General features: G+C 34.5%; 3 protein-coding genes across 7 annotated transcripts; all 3 read left to right on the plus strand.

Moving 5' to 3' along the window:
* The first annotated feature begins 3,709 nt into the window (after positions 1-3,709).
* Positions 3,710-5,494, plus strand: LOC132286431 (uncharacterized). The gene has a single exon (XM_059788762.1). The coding sequence runs from the start codon at positions 3,881-3,883 to the stop codon at positions 4,700-4,702; it is 822 nt and encodes a 273-aa protein (XP_059644745.1). The 5' UTR covers positions 3,710-3,880; the 3' UTR covers positions 4,703-5,494.
* Positions 5,361-11,751, plus strand: LOC132286432 (uncharacterized). 4 transcript variants are annotated; one of them, XM_059788765.1, is made up of 6 exons: positions 5,395-5,493; positions 6,650-6,844; positions 6,942-7,196; positions 7,574-7,725; positions 10,693-10,829; positions 11,288-11,751. In XM_059788765.1, the coding sequence occupies exons 3-6, from the start codon at positions 6,946-6,948 to the stop codon at positions 11,453-11,455; spliced, it is 708 nt and encodes a 235-aa protein (XP_059644748.1). In that variant the 5' UTR covers positions 5,395-5,493; positions 6,650-6,844; positions 6,942-6,945; the 3' UTR covers positions 11,456-11,751. The 4 variants fall into 4 exon arrangements, with proteins under 4 accessions (XP_059644746.1, XP_059644748.1, XP_059644747.1 ...); XM_059788764.1 differs by having other exon boundaries at positions 5,396-5,493; positions 6,650-6,735; XM_059788763.1 differs by lacking the exon at positions 6,650-6,844 and having other exon boundaries at positions 5,361-5,493.
* A 1,836-nt stretch (positions 11,752-13,587) lies between these two features.
* LOC132284455 (uncharacterized) lies at positions 13,588-19,658 on the plus strand. Of its 2 annotated transcripts, none has more exons than XM_059786567.1 (5): positions 13,588-14,012; positions 14,691-15,129; positions 16,544-16,948; positions 17,959-18,161; positions 19,048-19,158. In XM_059786567.1, exons 2-5 carry the CDS (start codon positions 14,697-14,699, stop codon positions 19,090-19,092), a joined length of 1,086 nt encoding a protein of 361 aa, XP_059642550.1. In that variant the 5' UTR covers positions 13,588-14,012; positions 14,691-14,696; the 3' UTR covers positions 19,093-19,158. The 2 variants fall into 2 exon arrangements, with proteins under 2 accessions (XP_059642550.1, XP_059642549.1); XM_059786566.1 differs by having other exon boundaries at positions 13,599-14,012; positions 19,100-19,658.
* Positions 19,659-21,053: the final 1,395 nt, after the last annotated feature.

The raw sequence follows: 21,053 nt of genomic DNA on the forward strand, positions 1-21,053 counted from the left end.
ACAGAGTAGATAACTCTTGATCACAACTAACAGAAACCCCCTTTGAAACTGATGAGGGGCAATGATACGCTTGCATTGCCAATCTATAAGCACTTCGCATTGTGAATTTTCCATTAGAGGTAGCACCCCAAACTTTTTGGTCACCATCCATGTATTTTGAAATTAGAATCTATAAAATTAAGTCAGCATCACGTTGGTTAAATGCACTTCTAATCAAAGGTTGATTCTAAGTCTTGTTGTAGGGAATGATCAAATCAAAAACTTGCGAGACAATACTATTATTACGTGGGGAAGTAACGTGAGGATTAAAAGGATCAGAAAGCCAATCCAGACTTTGATGTTTTCCCCATTACCGATGTGCCAACTTAAACCCTTGGCAATAAGCTTCTTTGTCGACACAACACTTCGCTAAACCCAACTGGATCGAGAAGGACAGTTAGAGTTAAGGAAATCCACATCAAGAAAATATTTATGTTTAAAAATCTTCATAAATAAATAATCATCACCCATTTCCAATCGCTAAGCAAGTTTTGCTAGGAGCGCCAAATTGAACACCTCCAAATTTCTCAACCCTAAACCTCCATCTTTATTGTGAGTGTTAATTCGATCCCATCTAAGTTAACATATTTTAGATATTTCCACTGAATCACTCTTCTAAAATTTAATAAATTGGCTCTGAATCTGGTCACATATATTTACTGGTAACTTGAAACATTGTGGAACATAAAACGATAACGAAAACAAAACAGATTTCAACAAAACTTCTCTACCTGCTTTGGATAGGAGTTCTCCTTTTAGTGCCTGCACTTTAGCTCCAATTTTCTCAGACAGGAACTTCAAAGAGGCTGATTTAGATTGCTCAAAAACAGCAGGCAACCCTAAATATTATTCACCCATGTTGATTCTTGAATATGCAGAATATTCCTCAGAGTCTTCTTTAGTTCTGGGTCATCATTAGAACTGAAAAACAGATCCGATCTATCAAAATTCATCATTTGACCCGACAATTGTTCACATAGTGTTAGAACAGATGATGCTTCCCCTTGGTTAGTGGACTAATTCCTCTTCCAATTCGGATACCATAGATGTGCCTGCACGCAATTGTTTTCTTCAGTAATAAAGAAAATCCTTCAGTGCATAACAGGAAAAGATAGGGAGGCATAGGATCTCTTTGTCTTAAACCCCCAGAAGGAAAAATAAGCCATCCGCTTTCACCATTGATAAGAATAGAGTATAAAAGATAATAGGGCAAACTACAGAAAACCCCCCTCGACTTGTAGTCTTTTCCAGTAAATTCCCCACGTCTAATTTTTTACCAAATAACTCCCCTCAACTTGTAACCTTTTCTAATAAATCCCTCTTGTCTAATTTTTTACCAAATAAGCCCCCTCAATTATCTAAGAGGGGTAAAAGAGTTGATATTTGGACCAAAATGCCCTTTTATTTAAACTTTAATTTTTTCGAACTTAAAAAATTCATATCTCACAAACCATACGCCCAAATATTGCAAATAATATATGCATAGAAAACTTATAAAACATGGATTCCAGAAATATAAGATTTTTTTAACAAAACTTCATAAACAAATAGACAATTTAAAAATTTACTGCAACAATCTTATTTTATTTATTTTTTATAAAATACTCGGGTTATTTGCAAGAAATTTTTTATAATTATTCATTTTCATATAGAGCATAACATATAAAAAAAAAATAGCCCAAATAGAGACCGAATATTCATTTTTAAATGGTAAGTCTATAAAAGAATGAAAATACTTTGACGCAAAATATGATATCTTATGAAATCGATCTCTGTTGGGGCTAAATTTTTTATATATTCGGCTCCATATATAAATGAATAATTTTAAAAATTTTCTTGCAAATATCTCGAGTATTTTATTTTTTAAAAATAAAATAAAATTATTGGAGTAGATTTTTAGATGGCTTATTTCTCTCTTGTTATGAAGGGTTGTTGTACAAATTTTATATTTCTGAAATCCTTATTTCATAAGTTTTCCGAGCATATATTATTTATAATTTTTAAATGTACGGTTTGTGAAATATGAATTTTTAAAGTTTGGGAGAATTAAAATTTAAATAAAAGGGTATTTTGGTTCAAATATTAACTCTTTTACCCCTTTCAGATAGTTGACGGATTTTCTTTGGTAAAAAATTAGACAAGAAGAATTTATTTAAAAGAGTTATAAGTCGAGGAAGATTCTTTGATAAAAAATTAAATAAAAAAAATTACTGAAAAAATTACAAATCGAGAAAATATTGATACCATGGTCATATGATTTTTTAATGCAATTGATTTTACCTTTTTAGTTAGGGATGATATTAAAACAATCAAAGAAAAGGGAATAGTGCGGCAGGGTTCATGTGTCATTGCCTGCCTTGTTACTTTTAAGTCAAATCATCTTTAAAGTTAAGTTGGATTGTCACGTGGGAGTAATGACAAATGGTCCTTTCTAATGGGCCCATGAAGAAATACATAAGAACATTTAGGCATGTCCAACGCGAAAAGCCACATAATATTTCAGGTCAAACGGGCTTCCGAGAAAAAGCCCATTGTTTCTTTTGGACCATTGATGTCGGAAGCTTGCTTCATTTGATCCTGGCATGGCAGTGCAAGTGGTATATAATATAAAATATAAAATATAAAATATAAAGGACAATTACTTAACTACCAATTATTGGGCTAAATAGTACTGAGCCCAACGAGTGTCAAATATTGTAACTACTAAAAACTACACCATTATCAAAATTAATTACCGATAATTCAAAAAACAATATTCACCTTTTTTCCTATCTAAACTTGGGCCGTCGGCTGCTTGTAGACGACTTTTAAGTGTGAAAAGTCAAGATTGTCATTATTTTTATACTGTACAAAATGACAAATTTATCATTTTATAAAATTTGATTATTAGATAAGCTTAAAAGAGGAGAGAATGTTTTATCTTAATATTTTGTGTAATTTGTCAAAACTTGAAGGGAGGTCACTTTAATTTACCTCTCTGTTTTTTCAAAAAAGAAAAAGAAAAAAGGAGAGAATGTTTAACCTCTCTACTAAAATACAAATACTCCCTGTAAGGTGCTATGATAGTATTGTATATTAGAACACTAGTTGAATATACAGATATGATCCGAAATTGTATAAGATACAACTAGAATAAGTCAGAATAAGTCAGATGTGATAAGTTTTGAATACTTTTTAGAATAAGTCAGAATGATTTTGTAATTATATTTTTTTAAAAAAATGTAATTGAATTCAATGTAAAATACATTAGGTTAATTTAGAAAATAATATAAATTTAAGAAAACAAAAAATAACAAATATACAGTTCTAAATTCCAAATTATTGATTTATTTATAAATATATAAGTAAAATGGTAAAAAATAAATTATTTATATAAATATATAATAATATATATTATATATATATTATTATGTATTTATATATTCATGACATACTTGTCTTATTTTTTTTAACATCTGTCTCAACTTGTCCGCATTGTGTCACATCCGAGTGCTTCCTAGCCTCTAACAAAATTTTCATTATCCTGCTAAATTATAAAAACAATATATATATATATAAGAGACAAAATATTTGTTGCATTTATAATATAAAAAGGACAAAAAAAAAAATTGAACGTATTTATATATAAAAAAACTGTGTGAATATATATATATATATATTTTGCACAAAATCGTCTGAAATATCACCTTCCTGTCTTTTAAATTGTTACAGTATTTTTTTTTCCCAGTTCACTACTGCAAAGGAAACCCATCTGATACAAGATACTCTCCAGTGACTCAGTCTCTCTCTCCCCTCATTCAAATCATTTTTTTTTTTTGTGTTAACGAGCGGTTTGAAACTCATGAATCTCTTGCTTTTCCACTCTACTCCTTCACACAATCTCCTCCAATTTTCATCCCAATTCAAACCCAAAACCCCAACGCCTATAATCAAACCCATTTCAATCTCAGCTCATTCACTCCCAGCTCGTGACAGAGTCATCGACTTTGGGAAACACAAAGGCAAAATGCTGGGAACCCTGCCCTCCAATTACCTCAAATGGGTCTCCAAGAACCTCAGAGCTCGCGACTTCGAAGACTGGGCTAAGCTCGCCGACGAAGTCCTCGAAGACCCAGTTTACAGAGACCGAATCGAGTGGGAGTTCGCTGACAAGGTCCTAAACGGCGACCTTCCCTCGACGTCGCAGTCGAGACCTGACAGCGGAGTCTCTGAGTTGGTTGAGATCAGCCAGAGGTTTGGTTGGGACAACGACGACAAGGTGGGTTGGGGTCGGATCGATTTTGCGCTTCTTGGGACCTCCAAGGGCGGGCGAATACCTAGGGTATCTGAGAGTAGCAATGGCGGTGGAGAGAGAAAATTGATGAGATTGAAGAGAGAGAAAGTTGGGGGTTGTGATGGAGGAGAGAAGAGGAGAGAGAGGAGAGAGAGAGTGAGGCTGAAGAGGAGTGGTGGTTCGCGATTGGGAGGGATGGGGATTCAAGGGAAAGGTAGGGTTAGGTTTGACGACGACGACGACGATGACGATGAGGAGGTAGGGGTCGAGAGAGAAAAGAAGAAGATGGATGATGATCGGACGGTGGAGAGTCGTAGTCCGTTCCCTGGACGTGAAGCGCTTTTGAAGAAGGTGCTTTTTCGTAGAAGTTTGTATAATAATAGTGGCTAGAAATACTACATTAAATTTGTGTATTTCAATAAATAAAAAAGGAAAAATATGATTAGAAATATGTATTTCAATCACAAAAATCTGTTTTTATGAGGACTAATTAATAACCGTCAGTAATAGTAATACCCATTTGTTTCATGCAATTTTATTTATTTTTCCTCGGACAAGTTGTTCTACAACTGTCTTCTTTCTCCACGGTAATTATTACTAGTATGATTTTATCGGTGTGAATATATACCTTTTATGTTTAATGTAGTTATCAAAATTCTTATTATTATCAAAAATATGTCATACATTATCTCTCATGAACAATTATAAAAAAAAAAATATTCAAACACCCAACACTAGTCAATTGAGAGCATTGTAACTTCTTATAATGGTAGCCCCTCTTTCTCTTGGGTGAATATATATATATATATATATATATATACACACACACGCGCACATTCTAATCAAGTGGCCACTGTTGTGGCATCATCCAAATATCAACACAAACTCTTAAGACAACACATGTGTGGGCCACTTACTTAGTAAAGGAAAGAAAAGGACTAATGAGATTAGTGTGCCACGTGTCAACTGATGAATGCCTAGTCACTCCCAAATTAATCAATTACGGAGTGTAATTTTTCTATTTCTGAATTGAAATTTGCTTTCTACTTTCAATAACAAAACTTCTTATTTTATCATTAAAAATGTGAGATGGGACCTCACAACAAGACACAACTCCTGTAGCTGCCGTTCCTCTTTCTCTCAAGTCCAAGTGAACAACAGCCCCTTCTCCCCATTTTCAGGTGAGAATTTCACTTTAATTTCTTTTAGCTTTCTTGTATTAGTTTTCTGAATTTCATTGGATTTATATGTGACTCTGTTCGAGGTTGTATCTTTAGTCAGATGGATTCATTTTCAATTTGTTGTCTGCTGATTCTTCATTTCCTATGTATTTTGTTGAATTTTTCATTCTTTGGGTTTCCCTCCGTCTCTGTATATACTACTATATCTTTTGTTTTACCTCTTCTGAATCATATACTAGTTCTTGTTCTGAATTGTGTAATTGGTGAGAATTTTTGGTGAATATGAACTTATCTAACATGGGTTTATGGAATATTTTCAAAGCAAGTTTCTGGTTAATTTTATTTTTATTTTTATTTTCATATTCATATGGTTCTGTTTCACAGTTCTGATTTGAATCATGCTGTAATATAATTTTGGGTTTATTGAATATAGATTGAGCACACTAATGGATTCTTAAAACTAATACTGTTAAGCTAGATCTGTTTGGAAAAAGATTAGTTATGTGATATAATCTGTTTCCCTTTTTTTGATGCTTAATTTTCCACAACATGAAAAGGAACTTTCTAGATAAATCTCATTGTTATTCTCAAATTCTTAATCTATATATATGTATTTATATATATATATATATATATATATTAAATCTAATTGTGCTGCCTAAATTATTTTTTATTTTCATGAGTCTAGCACTTATTTCTTTTCATTAACAAAATGAAATGTTGTACTCGGCTCTTCAGTTGAAGTTAACTTTTAGCTGTCTTTCTATTCATTGAGACAACGTGATAAAAGAATATTATAGCAGTTTAGGGCTGAAGTCGCCCTAATAAGGTTCCCCATTCTTTCTGAATTTTGAAGGAAGGGAGGACTTGATCCCTAATTCTTAATTTTCCCTATAATGACACTGTTAGTGATTTTAATTATTTCATTGATTTTAATTTACAGAGATGCAAGCGTTGTAGAATGATTAGTTAAATTTGTCAATCACTGTTAATATATCATATTTTATACCTTTCTTTTCTTTTCTGGCAGAACATTGTATGTTCTTTTCAAGCAGTGTTACTGCCGGATTTTACAATTGAACTTGACATAGTGATAGCTATTAGTTGGTTTACTTAAAAGCTCGTGAAATAACTCATGTCATCTCTTCTATGCAAGGAAAATAATATATTTGGAAGACTCCAGTTAGGGCTCAATCACAATGTCTTAGGAAAGTGAATGTCAGCAGTAAATTGATTTTCACGGTAATGAAGGAGCGTCATATGAGGGAATGCTATAAGTCATTCAGTCTCACTCTTGTTGTTGTCTGTCCACTTCACATCATTGTTATTCCAGGAATTTGATCTTGTAGTGGTGATTGGCCTTTTGTCATTGAAATATATCTTCTTCATGACTTCTTTGAATTTGTCATTTTCTTGTCCTTACTGATTTGTTCAGTGTCATCATGCAGCCTAATGACAGAAGACAGCGAAGTTGACAATTCATTTTCTGATAATCCTTTCGGGACGCTGCCAGATCATCTACTGATAGAGATATTCATTCGGATTCCCATCTCAGATTGGGCACAAGTGTCTTGCGTTAAGAAGCAGTGGGCTAATTTGTTTCGGGAAGAATGCTTGTGGCACATTGCCCTTGCCAAGCATTTCCCTTCAGCCGGCCAATCTAAAAGGTGGCCTGGGCCTATTCCTCGAGGGTTGAGCAAAAGGTAGGTCAGACATCTGGACATGGTTTTATTGCCTTGGAAATGAATTTTGAAGAACCAAAATAAGTCTTGTGTATGTGTGAATATATATCTAAGCCTTGCTCAAATAATTTACAATCTGTAGCACAGTCTGTATGATTAAAAATGCATACTTCTAGTAGTTTCGACTTTGATGTGAAAGCAAAAAAAAAAAAACTTGTTATACTTTTTATTTATTTTTTATTTTTATTTTATTTTATTTCTCTTCTTGTAGAGCAATGCACGATCTATGTATACAGCCTGACTATATGAAATCCTTTTCTCTCTCACAACTTCTATTTTTTTGTGGTCAAGTAGTTCTTGTTAGAGAGAACATTCTAATGTTCTTGCCTAATTTTCAGGAGGTATGCTGCATTATATGTTGGTAAGCATATCTTTTCACTAGATGGTGAAATGGATGAGATTGCGGGACATGCTTACTTGTTTCTGAAGGAGCAGCTTGAAATTTCAACAATGCCGCCTCCATCTGGGATACTTCACGGAACCATAATCGGTGCAGTCATCACTTAGATTTTGTCCTTTTTGTATAGGTTGATTTTTATTTAATTTTAATTATTTGAATAAATAATCATCTATGCTAATTTGAAAACCCTTGTTCATAAAGATGATATACTAATTAGTTTTGAGTGACAGTAACCTTACATCAAGAGTTGATCTAAGCCCCTAGCCCACAAACCCCCCTTCCTTTTTGCTCCTGTTGTAGAGTATTTGATAGGAGACCTCATAGAAAAGGTTCCATGGGGTGTGCTATTTGCTTGTGACATTTTTGAGTTACAGTGTGTAGTTGTTTTGCGGTATTGCCACTTAGTCAGCATCATATTGAGATACCTGCAGCCTATTTTCTCACGCTTGTTTTACTGGCAAAGCAAAGAAACATTTACATTATATTTTCTTGCATTTGTTCTTCTTTTCTTTTTCCTTTTTCTTTCTTTCTTCTTTTTTTTTTTTTTCCCGGGAAAATTTCTTGCATTTGTTTTCTGGGAATAAGGTAGCAGAAGGGATGCTATGATCTCATATTCTCACATTTGATTTATTTGGTAACAGTTAGCAGAATGGAAATGCTTCTGGAATTAAGTGTTTTTAGTTACGTAGGAGAGAATGACTATAAGAAAGGTAATGTTAGAAAATATAGATATCCACACCGCGTCCCTCACTTTTACAGTGGTTACTGTGATCTGATTGGGTGCATATTCAAATAGGTCCCTTTTGTAATTTTCCCTAAATGTAGATTTCTGATTAATGAACTAGAGTTGAAGTTACCAATCAGAATTGTGGACAGAAGCTTCTAGATTTGGTGGTTTTTCAGATACAAGGGACAGTATGACCATATGGCATGTAATGCCACTAAAAGAGGGTGAGTATTTGAAGCATTTATGCTCACATAATAAAATTTTTTTTTTCTTCCAAACCTGGAAAGATGGGAAAAGGAAAAAGAACAAAATGGTTTCACCAAAAATGTAAAAAATAGGCGCTCATGGTTTTAGAACATGTCTACACAGGTAGGAGGCATCCCCCTTAAGTGCCGGCAACTTCTCCCTCTAGGTGTGTGGGACATCACAAGCAGATTGGCCAATAAATGTTAAAACATGAGTAACCTTGTTACATTGCATAGACTTATACAAATCATCATTAGGAAAAACATTATGATTATCTGGTTTATACAACTTCACATTCATGTTCACATGGATGAAATTATTGCAGGAAATGTATTAAGATTCAGCCACCAAATGTAATATATCATCATCGTCTGTCACAAGGGCTTTCATATGTCTTCTGCAGTAAGTTGGGAACTGTATGGCCCAACCACTGATCAGGAATATAGTTTACAATGTACAACTCACCTGCATCAAGTGCATGCTGAATGCAACAATGCATGGTATGATAAGTTTACAAATGTTGCAACTTTCATTCGGCTGTTACTTTGTCCAGTATTATTTTGGATGTCAGGGTTCTCGAGTTAGCACTTACTAGGATTGTGGTCCAGAGTACATGTTTTGGGAAACGGCCTCTTAAAATGACTTTTAATTCAACTTCTTTGCAAATTTTAAAACTCAACCGTCACATGAAGTTTTGATTTGTGTTGTGTCTGACAGTATATATATTTTTAACTGATATCATGTTTGGCTAGTAGGTTATTGGCCTGAGAATGCATTCTTGCACTATCTAACTTGTAGAGAATGTCATCATTTGTTTTGCTTTATTCTTGGTAGCATTCTTGCTGCAATATCATGTTGGGTTAGTAGGCCTAAAATGCTTTCTTGCACCACCTGATTTGTACAAAATTCCGTTATTTCAGCAAGAGAATTAATGACTGCTTATTTTTGTGAAGATTCTGAAAATTGCACTTGGCCATTCTTGGTAAGAGCACCACTGGTAGCAACTGTCAACTACCCAAGTGTACTTCTACTAACACTAGTACTGCTACCATCCCCATCTCCCCTGCTCCTACAAACACCATTGCCATTAATGTTGCCATGGCCACAACTGTTAACACCACAGCTACCCTGATCACTTACATTGTCGTTCCTCTTCCCTACACCACCGTCGTTAATACAAACACCACCACGACTACCTCCATTACTGCTGTTCCCAAAGCCACTGTTGCTGCAACTGTTGCCACTATTGTTACACCATGTGGCTATCATCAATGACACTACCCTTAGTGGTACTTTCACAGCCCCTTTGACCACCACCATTGCTCTCACTTTCACTGCTTTCATTGTCATTGCTGCCTCACGGACCTCACCTCCACCATTCCCTTCATCATTACTTTTGAAGCCAAAATGCCCAAAACTGTACTTTTATGCATTATGATTAATGATAGAGTCACTACTCTTGTCAATCATGAATTTCCACTAAATGTCTTTATAGTTTTAATTCACAAGTGCTATCTTGTGATCATCTACCAGATATTATGTGTGTATATATATATATATTAAATGGGAAAATCTTATACACACACACTGAATATCATATCCATCCAGGGTTTCATAATGTTTCCTAATGCACCCTAAATTTAACAATGGTGTTGATATTTTTTACAATAGAATTAAGTACTTTTTTCCTATCTAGGAGACAATAAAAGGGGCCTTTTAAGGTTGCATCATCTCATCTTCATCTTCTCTTTAACTTAAAAAGGACACTCGAAAACAGCTAATTAGGGTCGTTAAAAATCATTGCTTCTTTTAGTTGCCTCAAAACATTTGATATGCGAGGGATCATGGGTATGAACCCAATAAATGACGTTTTGTATTCCTGTATGTACTCTATTGGTTGGAATACAAGTTCGTGCTTTATGTAGCTGTATGCAACCTTCCTCCGGTAATCCAATCATATAAATGTTTAACGAATCCTTAGGTGTTGAATCACTGATGTCTGATTGTTATATTTGATCACCAGCTTGACAAAAATTGACTGTTCCGATTTCATTTCTAACTGGAATCCATTTGGATTTTACCAGATCAATTTATTGCCTGTGGAAAATCACGAGACAGGGCCCATGAGCTTGCGTCACAAATCTGGTTGGCTGTTATTGACAATTTGGAGGAAAATGGGCGAACGTTTCTTTTACTTAAACGTCTTGCACTTGAGGGTGATGTAAGCAAGAACTCTGAACACCCTTTCTTTCTATTATCCAATTACCGTACCTAGTGAAACTACTTTGAGAGTCCTAGATTTACTTCAGTGTTGGATTATGAATGTGATATATGTATATATGGTTTGAAAATAGAAGTTCCTCATTTAAACAATGGTTGGGTTTATCTTTGGTAATCAGCAAATTTTTTCAGGAAGAGTCGTGTCCCTTGTTATAGGTGGAATATATGAAATAAAATGTCTTGTTAATGTTTCCTGTGCCATTATAACTGACATGAAGGCCCAAATCGTTCTCAAATCTCAATGAATGTTATGCTCCACAAATCATCTTTCTTTTCATTTTTGGTTCATGTTAATGAAACACGCGACGATATCATTCTCATTTCCATCCCCTTCTGTGAAGGGTCTTCTTCCTTGGCAATGTTATTTACTATGTTTTATGCCATGTCTACTTTCTGCAGGTTTTTCTACCCTATCCATACACCAGATCATACAAAGTCCAGTGGAGGGTGTTCGAAAAGCTCTTCACAGATTTCCGTGACTGCTTCAATCATGTGGACTATTACGATGTACTGGCGTGTGCAAAGCACAGATTTCAGCCAATACCATCTGCATGGTTAGGTTACTAGCTTGCCCCAGTTCGAATACACAAGTAATTGTATGTATAAATGTAACTCCTAAATTCTCTCATTTAGCAGAACTAAAAAAAAACTGTACATTTGTGTAATGTTTAAGAAGAAAACTAGTAATTGTATGTACAAGTGTTGTACAGTATGATTTAAGTAGCAAATCCATGTCTCATGTAATACTGTCCTTTGGTGAATAAACATTGATATGTGACATCAATGATAAGGTACTCGGTGGTGTTACTTGAACATCAAATGAGAATTCTACAAAAGTAATTAGTTATATGTATAAGTGTGTATATCACTTTGTGTATGTGTGCGTTTATATGGTACTTCTTTTTTGCGTGTGTAATTCACAATAGTGTACTTTTGTGAATAAACATTGATGTTGTCTCAGGTTACCCCTTTAGTTTTGCATTTGTGAATTAACTTTTCTAGACAGATTTAACATTGATGATATTGATAGTATCAGATCCGACATTGGAGAATCCAAAGATGACAGCACGTGCGATCACATTATGTTAAGACACACACTTACACATATATATTAGTAATATAATTTCATTTTGAAGAATATGAGCTCCAAAATGGCCCTATGTAGGACCCTCTTAGAATTGGCAAACCGGACTGGTTTAATGGAAAAAAAAAAGTGTTATAAGTGGTGAGGGGTATATGGTATGAGACACATCGATTACATGAGATGTGAAATTGTTATGTTACTAATATAAAAATTGGTAGTATTAAAAATTGTTATAAATAGTATTAAAAATTGTTATAAATTGGTAGCATTAAAAATTATTATCAAAATTATTGCATAAGCATGTGAAGTTATGTTACACATATATAAATTGATAGCATTAAAGATTATTTTAACTAATAAATTTGTGATTCTGTGATGGAATCACTTGATTATAGTTTTAAAAGAAAGACCAATTCAGTGGTCTAACGGTACTAAATTCTTACTTTTCAAAAATAGGTCAGGGTTTGAGCTGGAGGCATGTGTGTGAAAAAAAAAAAAAAAAAAAAAAAAAAAAAAAACCTAATGAATACGATTTTGGTTCTCAATTTGGGGTTTTAAAAGGACTATTCTCAATTTAGGGTTTTAAAAGGACTATTCTAACGGTATTAAATTCTTACTTTTCAAAAATAGGTCAAAGGTTTGAGCTGGAGGCATGTGTGAAAAAAAAAAAAACCTGATGAATACGATTTTTCTCAATTTGGGGTTTTAAAAGGACTATTCCAACGTCTAGTAATGCATGAATTAGTGTATGTATTATCAGCATTATATACTGTTGTTGAATTTTGATTTGTAAAAAATATAATTTACCATGCATTGCAATACATATGATCATATTATATATATATATATATATATATATATATATATATAAAGTCCAAAACTACCTGACTCAACTAATTAGTTTTAATATTTTCGAAACCATTGAGATTGATTTTTTTATTTTTTATTTTTGGTAGGTTCGGAAAATAGGACCGAGGTGGAACCTGTACACTTCTAGTAAGATAATGGATTTGAAATGGAAATCCACCTCATAATATTGCAAAAAATAAATTATAAATTTTATTAAAAATCATAAACCTATTGCGAACAAAAATAAAGTGTAAATAACATATTATATATATTAGCAGTATTTTTTTTGAAAGAAATGTACTTCACATTTAAATTGAAATGATAGTACTATTAATTTTTACACGGGAGAATAAAACATTATTGACATTTTTGTTAAAAAAAAATGTATATTTATAAAAGACTAATGATAAAAAAATTGAAAAATTGTTTTATTATTATTATTTTTTTTAAGACTTCAATTACGAAAAAGAATATATATATATTGATATATAGACACTTTGAAACTTGAAAAGGGCATTGATGAAGTGACAAAAAGGCTGTTTAGAGCGTCAAACCTTCATTCGCATGCATAGTTGAAGGCTAACCCTTCTCTTGTCTTGTCCTGGGGCCTCTCCATGGTTGCTAAAGTGACAAAAAGACTGACGCATCCTCAAAAGCACAAACGTGGAAGCTTTCCACTGGTCAAACCATAAACACCAACCCGATGACATGTTTAGACGCGGAGCACCTGATAATTTCTCCTCTTTCGCGGCTTTCTGTTTCTGACAATATTCTCTGTACAATCCCGCTCGCTGCTTGTTTATCTAGGGTTTCGTGCTCCAAATACAATCCAATGCACACATCCACAGAGAAAGTTTAGCTTGACCCATAATTAATCAAAAGTTTAATTTGTTGAACGTTAATAAACAAACTTTTATTTTTATATCGAAAAATGGAAACTAATCAATTACTAATGGTACACATTTATGGCTTTCCCAATTCACCACCACTGCTGTTGCTGTTGCTATTGTCCTTCACTCCCCCTCCCAAACCCCATTTTAGGGTTTCACTTTCCGTTCTCTCAGGAATCACCCCATTTTTTTCAGATTTTCAGTGACCCTTTTGTGCTTCAGTGTTAGTGTTGCTGTGGCGTCTGGTTTTGAGCTCTGAAATATCGGAGAAAGCCTGCAAATCTCGTGACAGATCTCTCGGGTTAGTTTCAATCACTTGAATGTTGTTTTTGGATTCACATAGAGTTGATTTCTTCTTATTTCGTTTAATGCGTGAACTATTGATAGATTAAAGCATGTCTGATTTGTGCTTGAATACTCTTGAAGGAAATGTACTTTGATGAAGTTGTTTTTCTAGGGCTTTTATTGTACGAAATAATGTTTGAGTAAGATATTTTGAGAAAAAATTTGGTTTTTGGCCCTTTTGAGGTTGCTAGAATTTCTGTGTTGTCATCAATTTTCTTTAAATCCTCTCATTTTCAAAGCTTGTGCAGTTATGGCTGTTTGAGCTTCATTGGGTTCTAGCTTGTGAAGGGAACTCGGATATTGTGGTTCATGTTAAGATCTTTAGGGTTTCTTGTTTGCCAGACTCGGGCGGGAAATGGATTATAAACAGATTTTGGATCCAATGAAGTTTCTTAGAAATTTCAGAGGGGTTTTCCTCATAACTTTGTTGTCGTTTTGACTTGAAATCTCTCATCTGATTTTATTTTTGGGTTTTTTATTTGGGAAAAAGGTATTGCAAAAGGAAAATTGTTCTTTATTGACAAAGTAAAAGTGACTTTCTATTCTGGTGAGAGCTATGTGTTCTAAATTGTGATTAAGAAGAAAGAATGTGACTTATTATATATATATATATATATTTGGTTGGACTGAGCAGAAGTTGATGATGGATTTCTTCAAAGTAAAGAAGTTTAGGAAAGCTCACAAACCAAATCCAGAAAAGGATTCAGAGGATAAACCCATTCCGCAGCCAGAGGAGCCAAAGAATGAGAATGGTGATGACTTGAGTAAATCAGGCAATGTTGATTCTGCTCCTGAAGCTGATGACGACGACGACGACTTCATCACAAATGAGGTCAAGAGGAGGTTAAAAGAACTGAGAAGAAACAGTTTTATGGTGTTGATACCGGAAGAATCGTGCCCAGAAGAGGAGGAAGAGGATGAGGAAGAGGAGGGTGAGACCAGCTCTAGTGAGTGGAGGGATGTGGAAGCAGAAGGTCAACAGCTGTGGTATGGGTTCGATGCTGTGTATGACAAATACTGTGAGCGGATGTTATTCTTTGACCGTTTGAGTAATCAGCAGCTGAATGAAGTTGGTAAATGTTGCTATAATTCTACCTATTGCTTGCTTTCTAATAATTATATTTGGAGGCCATGTTTCTTTTTTCTTTTTTTTTTCTTTTTTTTTATTTTATATATATATACCATTTTTGGTTTCAGAAGTAAAATGCGCCACGTTTCTTTTCGACTAATATTGGTTGGTTTATAAAGTTACATGTATAAAGTATGTATATAAAAGATCTGTACTTCCACACATGCTAGATCAAGATGATACTTATATGAGGTTAAAATATCTAATGGGTAGTATTAATTTTCAAGTAAAGATTTGTGTCGTATTAATTTGATTTAGTTGGAAAACACATTTGGGTAGATGTGCTCCACAATGCAATAAAATTGATCGATTCTTAGTTTCCTGAGAATCAAATAGTAGTGAGTTGGCTCTGTTTTGGGATTCCAGAAGTCTGACCAAGTTTTCAATTTATACTTCCCTTTATTACTTTTTCTTTAATCTTATAAAACATATATTTTTTTTGGTTCTGTGATTAGGTAATTGGTTATGTGCAAGTTGTTAGCAAAAATGACAATGTATTTTTAGATTTAAAATCAAGAGCAGAATCTAATGCTCAAGTTGGATGCTCCTGATAAACTTTATTTATGGTTTCTTTTCATTTTTAAAATTCTGCTCAACTTGTATAATCTAAGAATGTTGGATTGCTCCAGATCTAGAGTCTGGAGGTCATATCCAAGAAAGACCGTAGAGACTTTCTGGGATGCTTGGAGGATGGTCTACCAAAATTGTTGTGTTACATTTTGTCTGAAGCAGGGGTATATGAATGTTTCTGCGAGCTGTTCAGGATAAACTCGTGTGAATTGGATTGTTGCTATCACTATTGTAGGCTTCTCTTGCTCTATGTTACCATGCTGGACCCTTTAATAGGTACAGTTGTCCGGGGGTGGAGTTTCCATCTTTTTGGCATTATTGTTCGCTACTGAATAAACAGGTTGTTAGTGTATAGCATGCTATATCAGGATTGAACCTTTTTTTTCACCCTTTTGAATTAGCTTCTCTGGAAAGTTTATGTGCGAATATTGCAACATTAAGGTTTGTTCTGTGTTGCCGTACAATATGTTTTGAATTACGCAAAGATAGGTCAAACATGTGCATGAGAAATTATGTTCTTTTTGACTTTTGAGAGATGTTATCCTATGAAATAGTGCCCTACTGGTTATCCATGTTAGACCATGTATTCTTGTACCTGCAAATGAAGTGTCATTTTCTGTGTGTTGCCCCTTATTTTCGTAGTTATTGAGGCTGGTATGTTCAACTTTTTTTCATCTAATAAAATATCCCCGTTTGGCTGATTCTGTTTTTCAGCTTCCCTACTTAGCTGTTGTGTTGCAATGAAATATGTAGATCCTTTCCACATATTAAGGTTTACTGTGTTACAGGCTCCCATAATCCTTCAACTCCATCACCAAAATCTGCATCTAAGAAGCTTACTTCCCCACTTCGCTGCCTTTCTTTGAAGAAGATTGAAGAACCTGAAGATGAAACTGAGCATCTGCAGCAGCAAGGAAATAACCCCTATGAGGATCTTGAGACGGCATATGTGGCTCAAGCTTGCTTGACTTGGGAGGCTCTTCATTGTCAATACACGCAATTGAGCCAGAAAATTTCTTGCCTACCCGAAAATTCAGCTTGTTACAACCACAGTGCTCAGCAATTTCAGCAGTTTCAGGTTTTGTTACAAAGATTTATCGAAAATGAACCTTTTGAGCAGGGTTCCAGGGTTGAAATTTATGCTCGAGCAAGAAACTTGTTGCCTAGACTGCTTCAGGTTCCTAAAGTAAAAGGTAAATATGCAAATATTTAAGCAGTAGAGGTTGGATCACTTCAGTTAAAATTTTTGATTTCGCATTGGTCATGATATTCTGCTTACTTTGTGTTGATGGATTGGGTTCTTGGTGGAATACCTGTTTCGGTATGGTCTTATTAATGAACCCTAGAAATATGATTTCCAGTCCAAAGGTCTTCTTAAAGGTATGAAAATTTGTACGTCACTTGGCCCTGGTGCCTCAAGAGGCATCAGGTCTAAGGTTTAACTCCTCTCGAGTGCAAACAATTCCTTGGGGGCGTGTGACTACCAACTAGGAAAAAAGGGTATGAAAATTGATTAGCCAGTTAAGGATGTTGGCTTGTATAGTGCTCCCATAGTAGGTGAAGTCGAGCAGGACTTCAGAGGCCAAGACCGGATACAGAGCTTGGGCTGTCTGCTCGTGGAGCTTGGTGCCAGATATCAGTTTTGTATTGCAATGAAAATGCCATGTGAGCTCCCTTTTCTGTCCAAAGGGACCAAAATGGTCCTTGGCTGCCAGAGGATGGACCAACTTTGGCTATTTCCCATTTCAGCCATCAAATTGACACCTTTGAGCGTCCCATATCTGGCACCACAATTTGGGATCATGATATTGACAAGCACAGAACTTTCTAGGATCTCCCCATTCCTGTTCCCAGCTAGGGTGGGTGTCTAGCATCAGACTATCAGAGTATTGCAGTGTGTCTCATCCCCTTTTGGCACCTCTTCAAAGGAGGCCCAGGGTTAATGATCTGAATGGAACTTCAGCCCACAGATGTGTTGCTTCTTTTAGATGTCATATGTCGTTATTGAGTCTCTATTTGGCAATGATTGAGGGCCATGTTGCCTGTGGTCCCGGCACCTCATTAGATGCTGATAAATTGTTCAACAGTGCTCTAAGATGTCAAGGAAACTTTATATTCTCATGAATATATAAATACTCTTTTTAAGGTTGGTTCCAGTGTGTTGGTTCTTTTTTATGATTATTTTTTCATGAATTTTTGTTAGATTCGGATCGAAAAGAGATGGAAGAAGAGTCAGATTCGCTGGTACTCGGTCAAGATCTAATTAAAATAATTGAGAGCTCAATCCAGACTTTCTACCTTTTCCTAAAGATAGACAAGAAAAAATCAATTGGTGTTCGTAATCTTATTGGAGGTCAGAACCAGTGGGCTACCCCTCTCCAACAGATTCAATCTTCTCTTGAGAAGGTAAATCTCAGTCACTCCATTCTCTGTCTTACCTTTACTGTTAATGTCTACTCGCCTAAGCTCTTTTACTGCCCTTTCTTGTTTCACATTATCTGTGAAGTGTCCATCACAGAACTTCAATGCTCAAATTCTAAGCTGCTTGTCAGATCAAATCTCTTGAATATTTTATTTGGATGTTAACTTTGATCTTGCTAGCTGGTAACAACTGCATCCTTGATCTATGCCAATATCATAAACCCTCTTGCCTTCCCGCTGGGGGAGAGGTAAGACCACTTGGGCCAGTGGCCCATTGGTGGTCACATGATGTATAAACTAAGAGAATCATTCTGAAATATTGAGCATCAGTAATGGAGCATAGAATATGCATGTGACATCCATGACTGATTTTTCTGGTAAATCCTTAATTATCCCAGACAGGATATATATTAATTACCATAGAATATGCATGTGACATCCATGACTGATTTTTCTGTAAATCCTTAATTATCCCAGACAGGATATATATTAATTACCATATTGTGCTATATTTAGTTTTACATGCCAATTGGGTTCTACTGTTCTATTAGGTTATCATTAGAAGTGGAAAATGTACATAAAATCCTTCACAATATATTTTTACTTGATTTTGGATAGTGGCTAAAGAAATGGAATTTGTCATGACAATAAACTGTATCATGAGATGGCTTTGCTAGTTGAATTGGTGATCTAATCTAGTCTGTGTGTTTTAGTGCTCTCAGCTTATTCATATTTGATGTAAGAAAAGGTTGTTCATATTTGCTAGGACAATATACCAATATTTGTGTTGCCTAAGATTAATCTCTATAGGACCTTGCTAGTTGAACTGTTTGGTTTGCAATTGAAGTGCAATATTCATCTTTTGATTCAGCTGTTCCAGTTGCTGACGACTGCTTTTGTCCCGAACTCTCTTTAAACTACAGATAAGGATGAAGCTGAAGGAACTGCAGAAAAGGAAGAAAGGGTGGAAGAAGTCTTGGCCTGCAAGGCTAGAGGAAGTGGAGCTGTTGCTGAGCCTTATCGATGTCAAAGTCATGTCAAGGGTTCTAAGAATGTTAAGAATCAGTAAAGAGCAGCTATTTTGGTGTGAAGAGAAGATGAAAAAACTAAATGTATCAGATGGCAAGCTGCAGAGAGACCCCTCTCCCATATTTTTTCCTTGTTAATATTTCAAACCAAAGATAGAATGAACTAGAAATATTGGTAGGAAAGTTGCGAAGAAAACTCCATTTCCATCTCTTCTTGTGATGTCTGTCAGAAGCTCTTAGGAGAATTGCTTAACAGCAATGCCAAGGGGATGGAAGGGGTTATTATGCAACTGTGTCATATAATTCTAGTTCAAGAAAATTGTTGTTGGTTTGTAGTATGTGTGCGCCTTTTATGTTTTATTTGTACCAAACTAAAGTTGCAGACACTAGTGGGCTATATGTCAGAAGTGAGATTTTTCACTTAATATCAGAATGTGATTGATCTTTTCTTGCATTTGAGCAAGATTGTATATGATATTTATACATAAGGAAGGAAAAAAAAAATTAGCAAAATTTGATCTGACCTGCAAAGAAAAGCACATAAAATTCTATGTTTTCTTGGAATATTCAAATGTGAATATAAATCTGACTTTGATATCCTTGACTTAATCCAATTTATGTAATAAATTTGTAATCCACTTGGTTTGAATTGGATTTTGAGTTGAGCTTGATTCAGTTGATTTGCTCAGATAATTGTCCTGAAAGAAGATGGACTATATTTTCATCCATTAATGAAAATAGTGGTTGTTGGACATTATTAAAATTGCATAAAGAACCTATGATTATTAGTAATCTTAGTCTTTATCAAGTGGACCCAATAATTAAAATTAGGTTGTTGATGGGTCTCTTTCTCATCAACTCAAAATAGAGGAGTTAGATACTAGGTATATTTCTATCTTACTCCATAAGCTGGCAAAGCTTGGATTGTGCTTTTGCCAATCACAGAAAATTATTGAGTTTCCAAATTTAATATTAAATATATATACATTTAAAGTAGAGAAGTAGTAAAAAGTAGGGGTATTCAAAAAATTCGGTAAACCGAAAAATCGTCGGGATCGTACTAAATTGGGCGATTTGGGCTAGTTGTATTGCAGTTTGGTCCGGTTCTGGGCCCAAAATTATGAAACCGCAATTTTTCGGTCCGGTCCTGATTTAGGGTCGTGTTGGACCGGACCAGCTCAGACTGAATCATTACTATGTTATATATATATATATATATATTACATCTTAAACCTAAATCAAGTAAAGTTCTCACTTCTCACATGCCCCATTTATTTCTTTTGTTCTTTAAATTTCTTAATTTTTTTTAAAAAAAAGTCAAATTTCCCTTTCCAAATATATCTCAATTTTCTTTCTTTTTCTCCTTCTTAAAATTATTATTATTATTATTATTATTATTTTTTGCGTATTATAGTTGATTTTTTAAAAAAAAAAAAACGTTCCCCCTCTAAATTAAAATAAAATAAAAAGGAAATCAACTGAAACCGACAAACCGAACCGAACCAAACCGATTTTTCACGGTTTGGTTTGGTTTGGTTCCATTGATATTATGATTCGGTCTGGTTTAAAAAATAATGGAACCGTTATAAATGATTTGATCCCAAAATACTCCTAATTCGGTCCAAACCGGATCGTGTGCACCCCTAGTAAAAAGTGTTTCCCTTCACTTAAAATTAACTAAATTATTCTCTTGTAAATAATTGTTAACTGCTAACCTTGCAGAGGGACTTAAGGAGATATAACACAACCAAGTATGAGTAACATAATAACATTATTGCCCTGAAATCTTCTGGTTTCATATGGTTAAGAAAAAAAAAAAAATTAAAAAGGAAAAAAAGAAAAACAAAAT

The sequence above is a fragment of the Cornus florida genome, unplaced genomic scaffold (assembly GCF_030987335.1).
Source record: "Cornus florida cultivar Cherokee Brave unplaced genomic scaffold, ASM3098733v1 CherokeeBrave_3.0.0_Hap2_Chr11, whole genome shotgun sequence".
Taxonomy (NCBI): domain Eukaryota; kingdom Viridiplantae; phylum Streptophyta; class Magnoliopsida; order Cornales; family Cornaceae; genus Cornus; species Cornus florida.

Coding starts and splice junctions, on each gene's coding strand:
- LOC132286432 (XM_059788763.1), top strand. CDS start 6,946: ATGACAGAAGACAGCGAAGTTGACAATTCATTTTCTGATAATCCTTTC. Junction 7,197..7,573: donor CCTCGAGGGTTGAGCAAAAG/GTAGGTCAGACA, acceptor CCTAATTTTCAG/GAGGTATGCTGCATTATATG. Junction 7,726..10,692: donor ACTTCACGGAACCATAATCG/GTGCAGTCATCA, acceptor GGATTTTACCAG/ATCAATTTATTGCCTGTGGA.
- LOC132286431 (XM_059788762.1), top strand. CDS start 3,881: ATGAATCTCTTGCTTTTCCACTCTACTCCTTCACACAATCTCCTCCAA.
- LOC132284455 (XM_059786566.1), top strand. CDS start 14,697: ATGATGGATTTCTTCAAAGTAAAGAAGTTTAGGAAAGCTCACAAACCA. Junction 15,130..16,543: donor TCAGCAGCTGAATGAAGTTG/GTAAATGTTGCT, acceptor ACTGTGTTACAG/GCTCCCATAATCCTTCAACT. Junction 16,949..17,958: donor TCAGGTTCCTAAAGTAAAAG/GTAAATATGCAA, acceptor AATTTTTGTTAG/ATTCGGATCGAAAAGAGATG.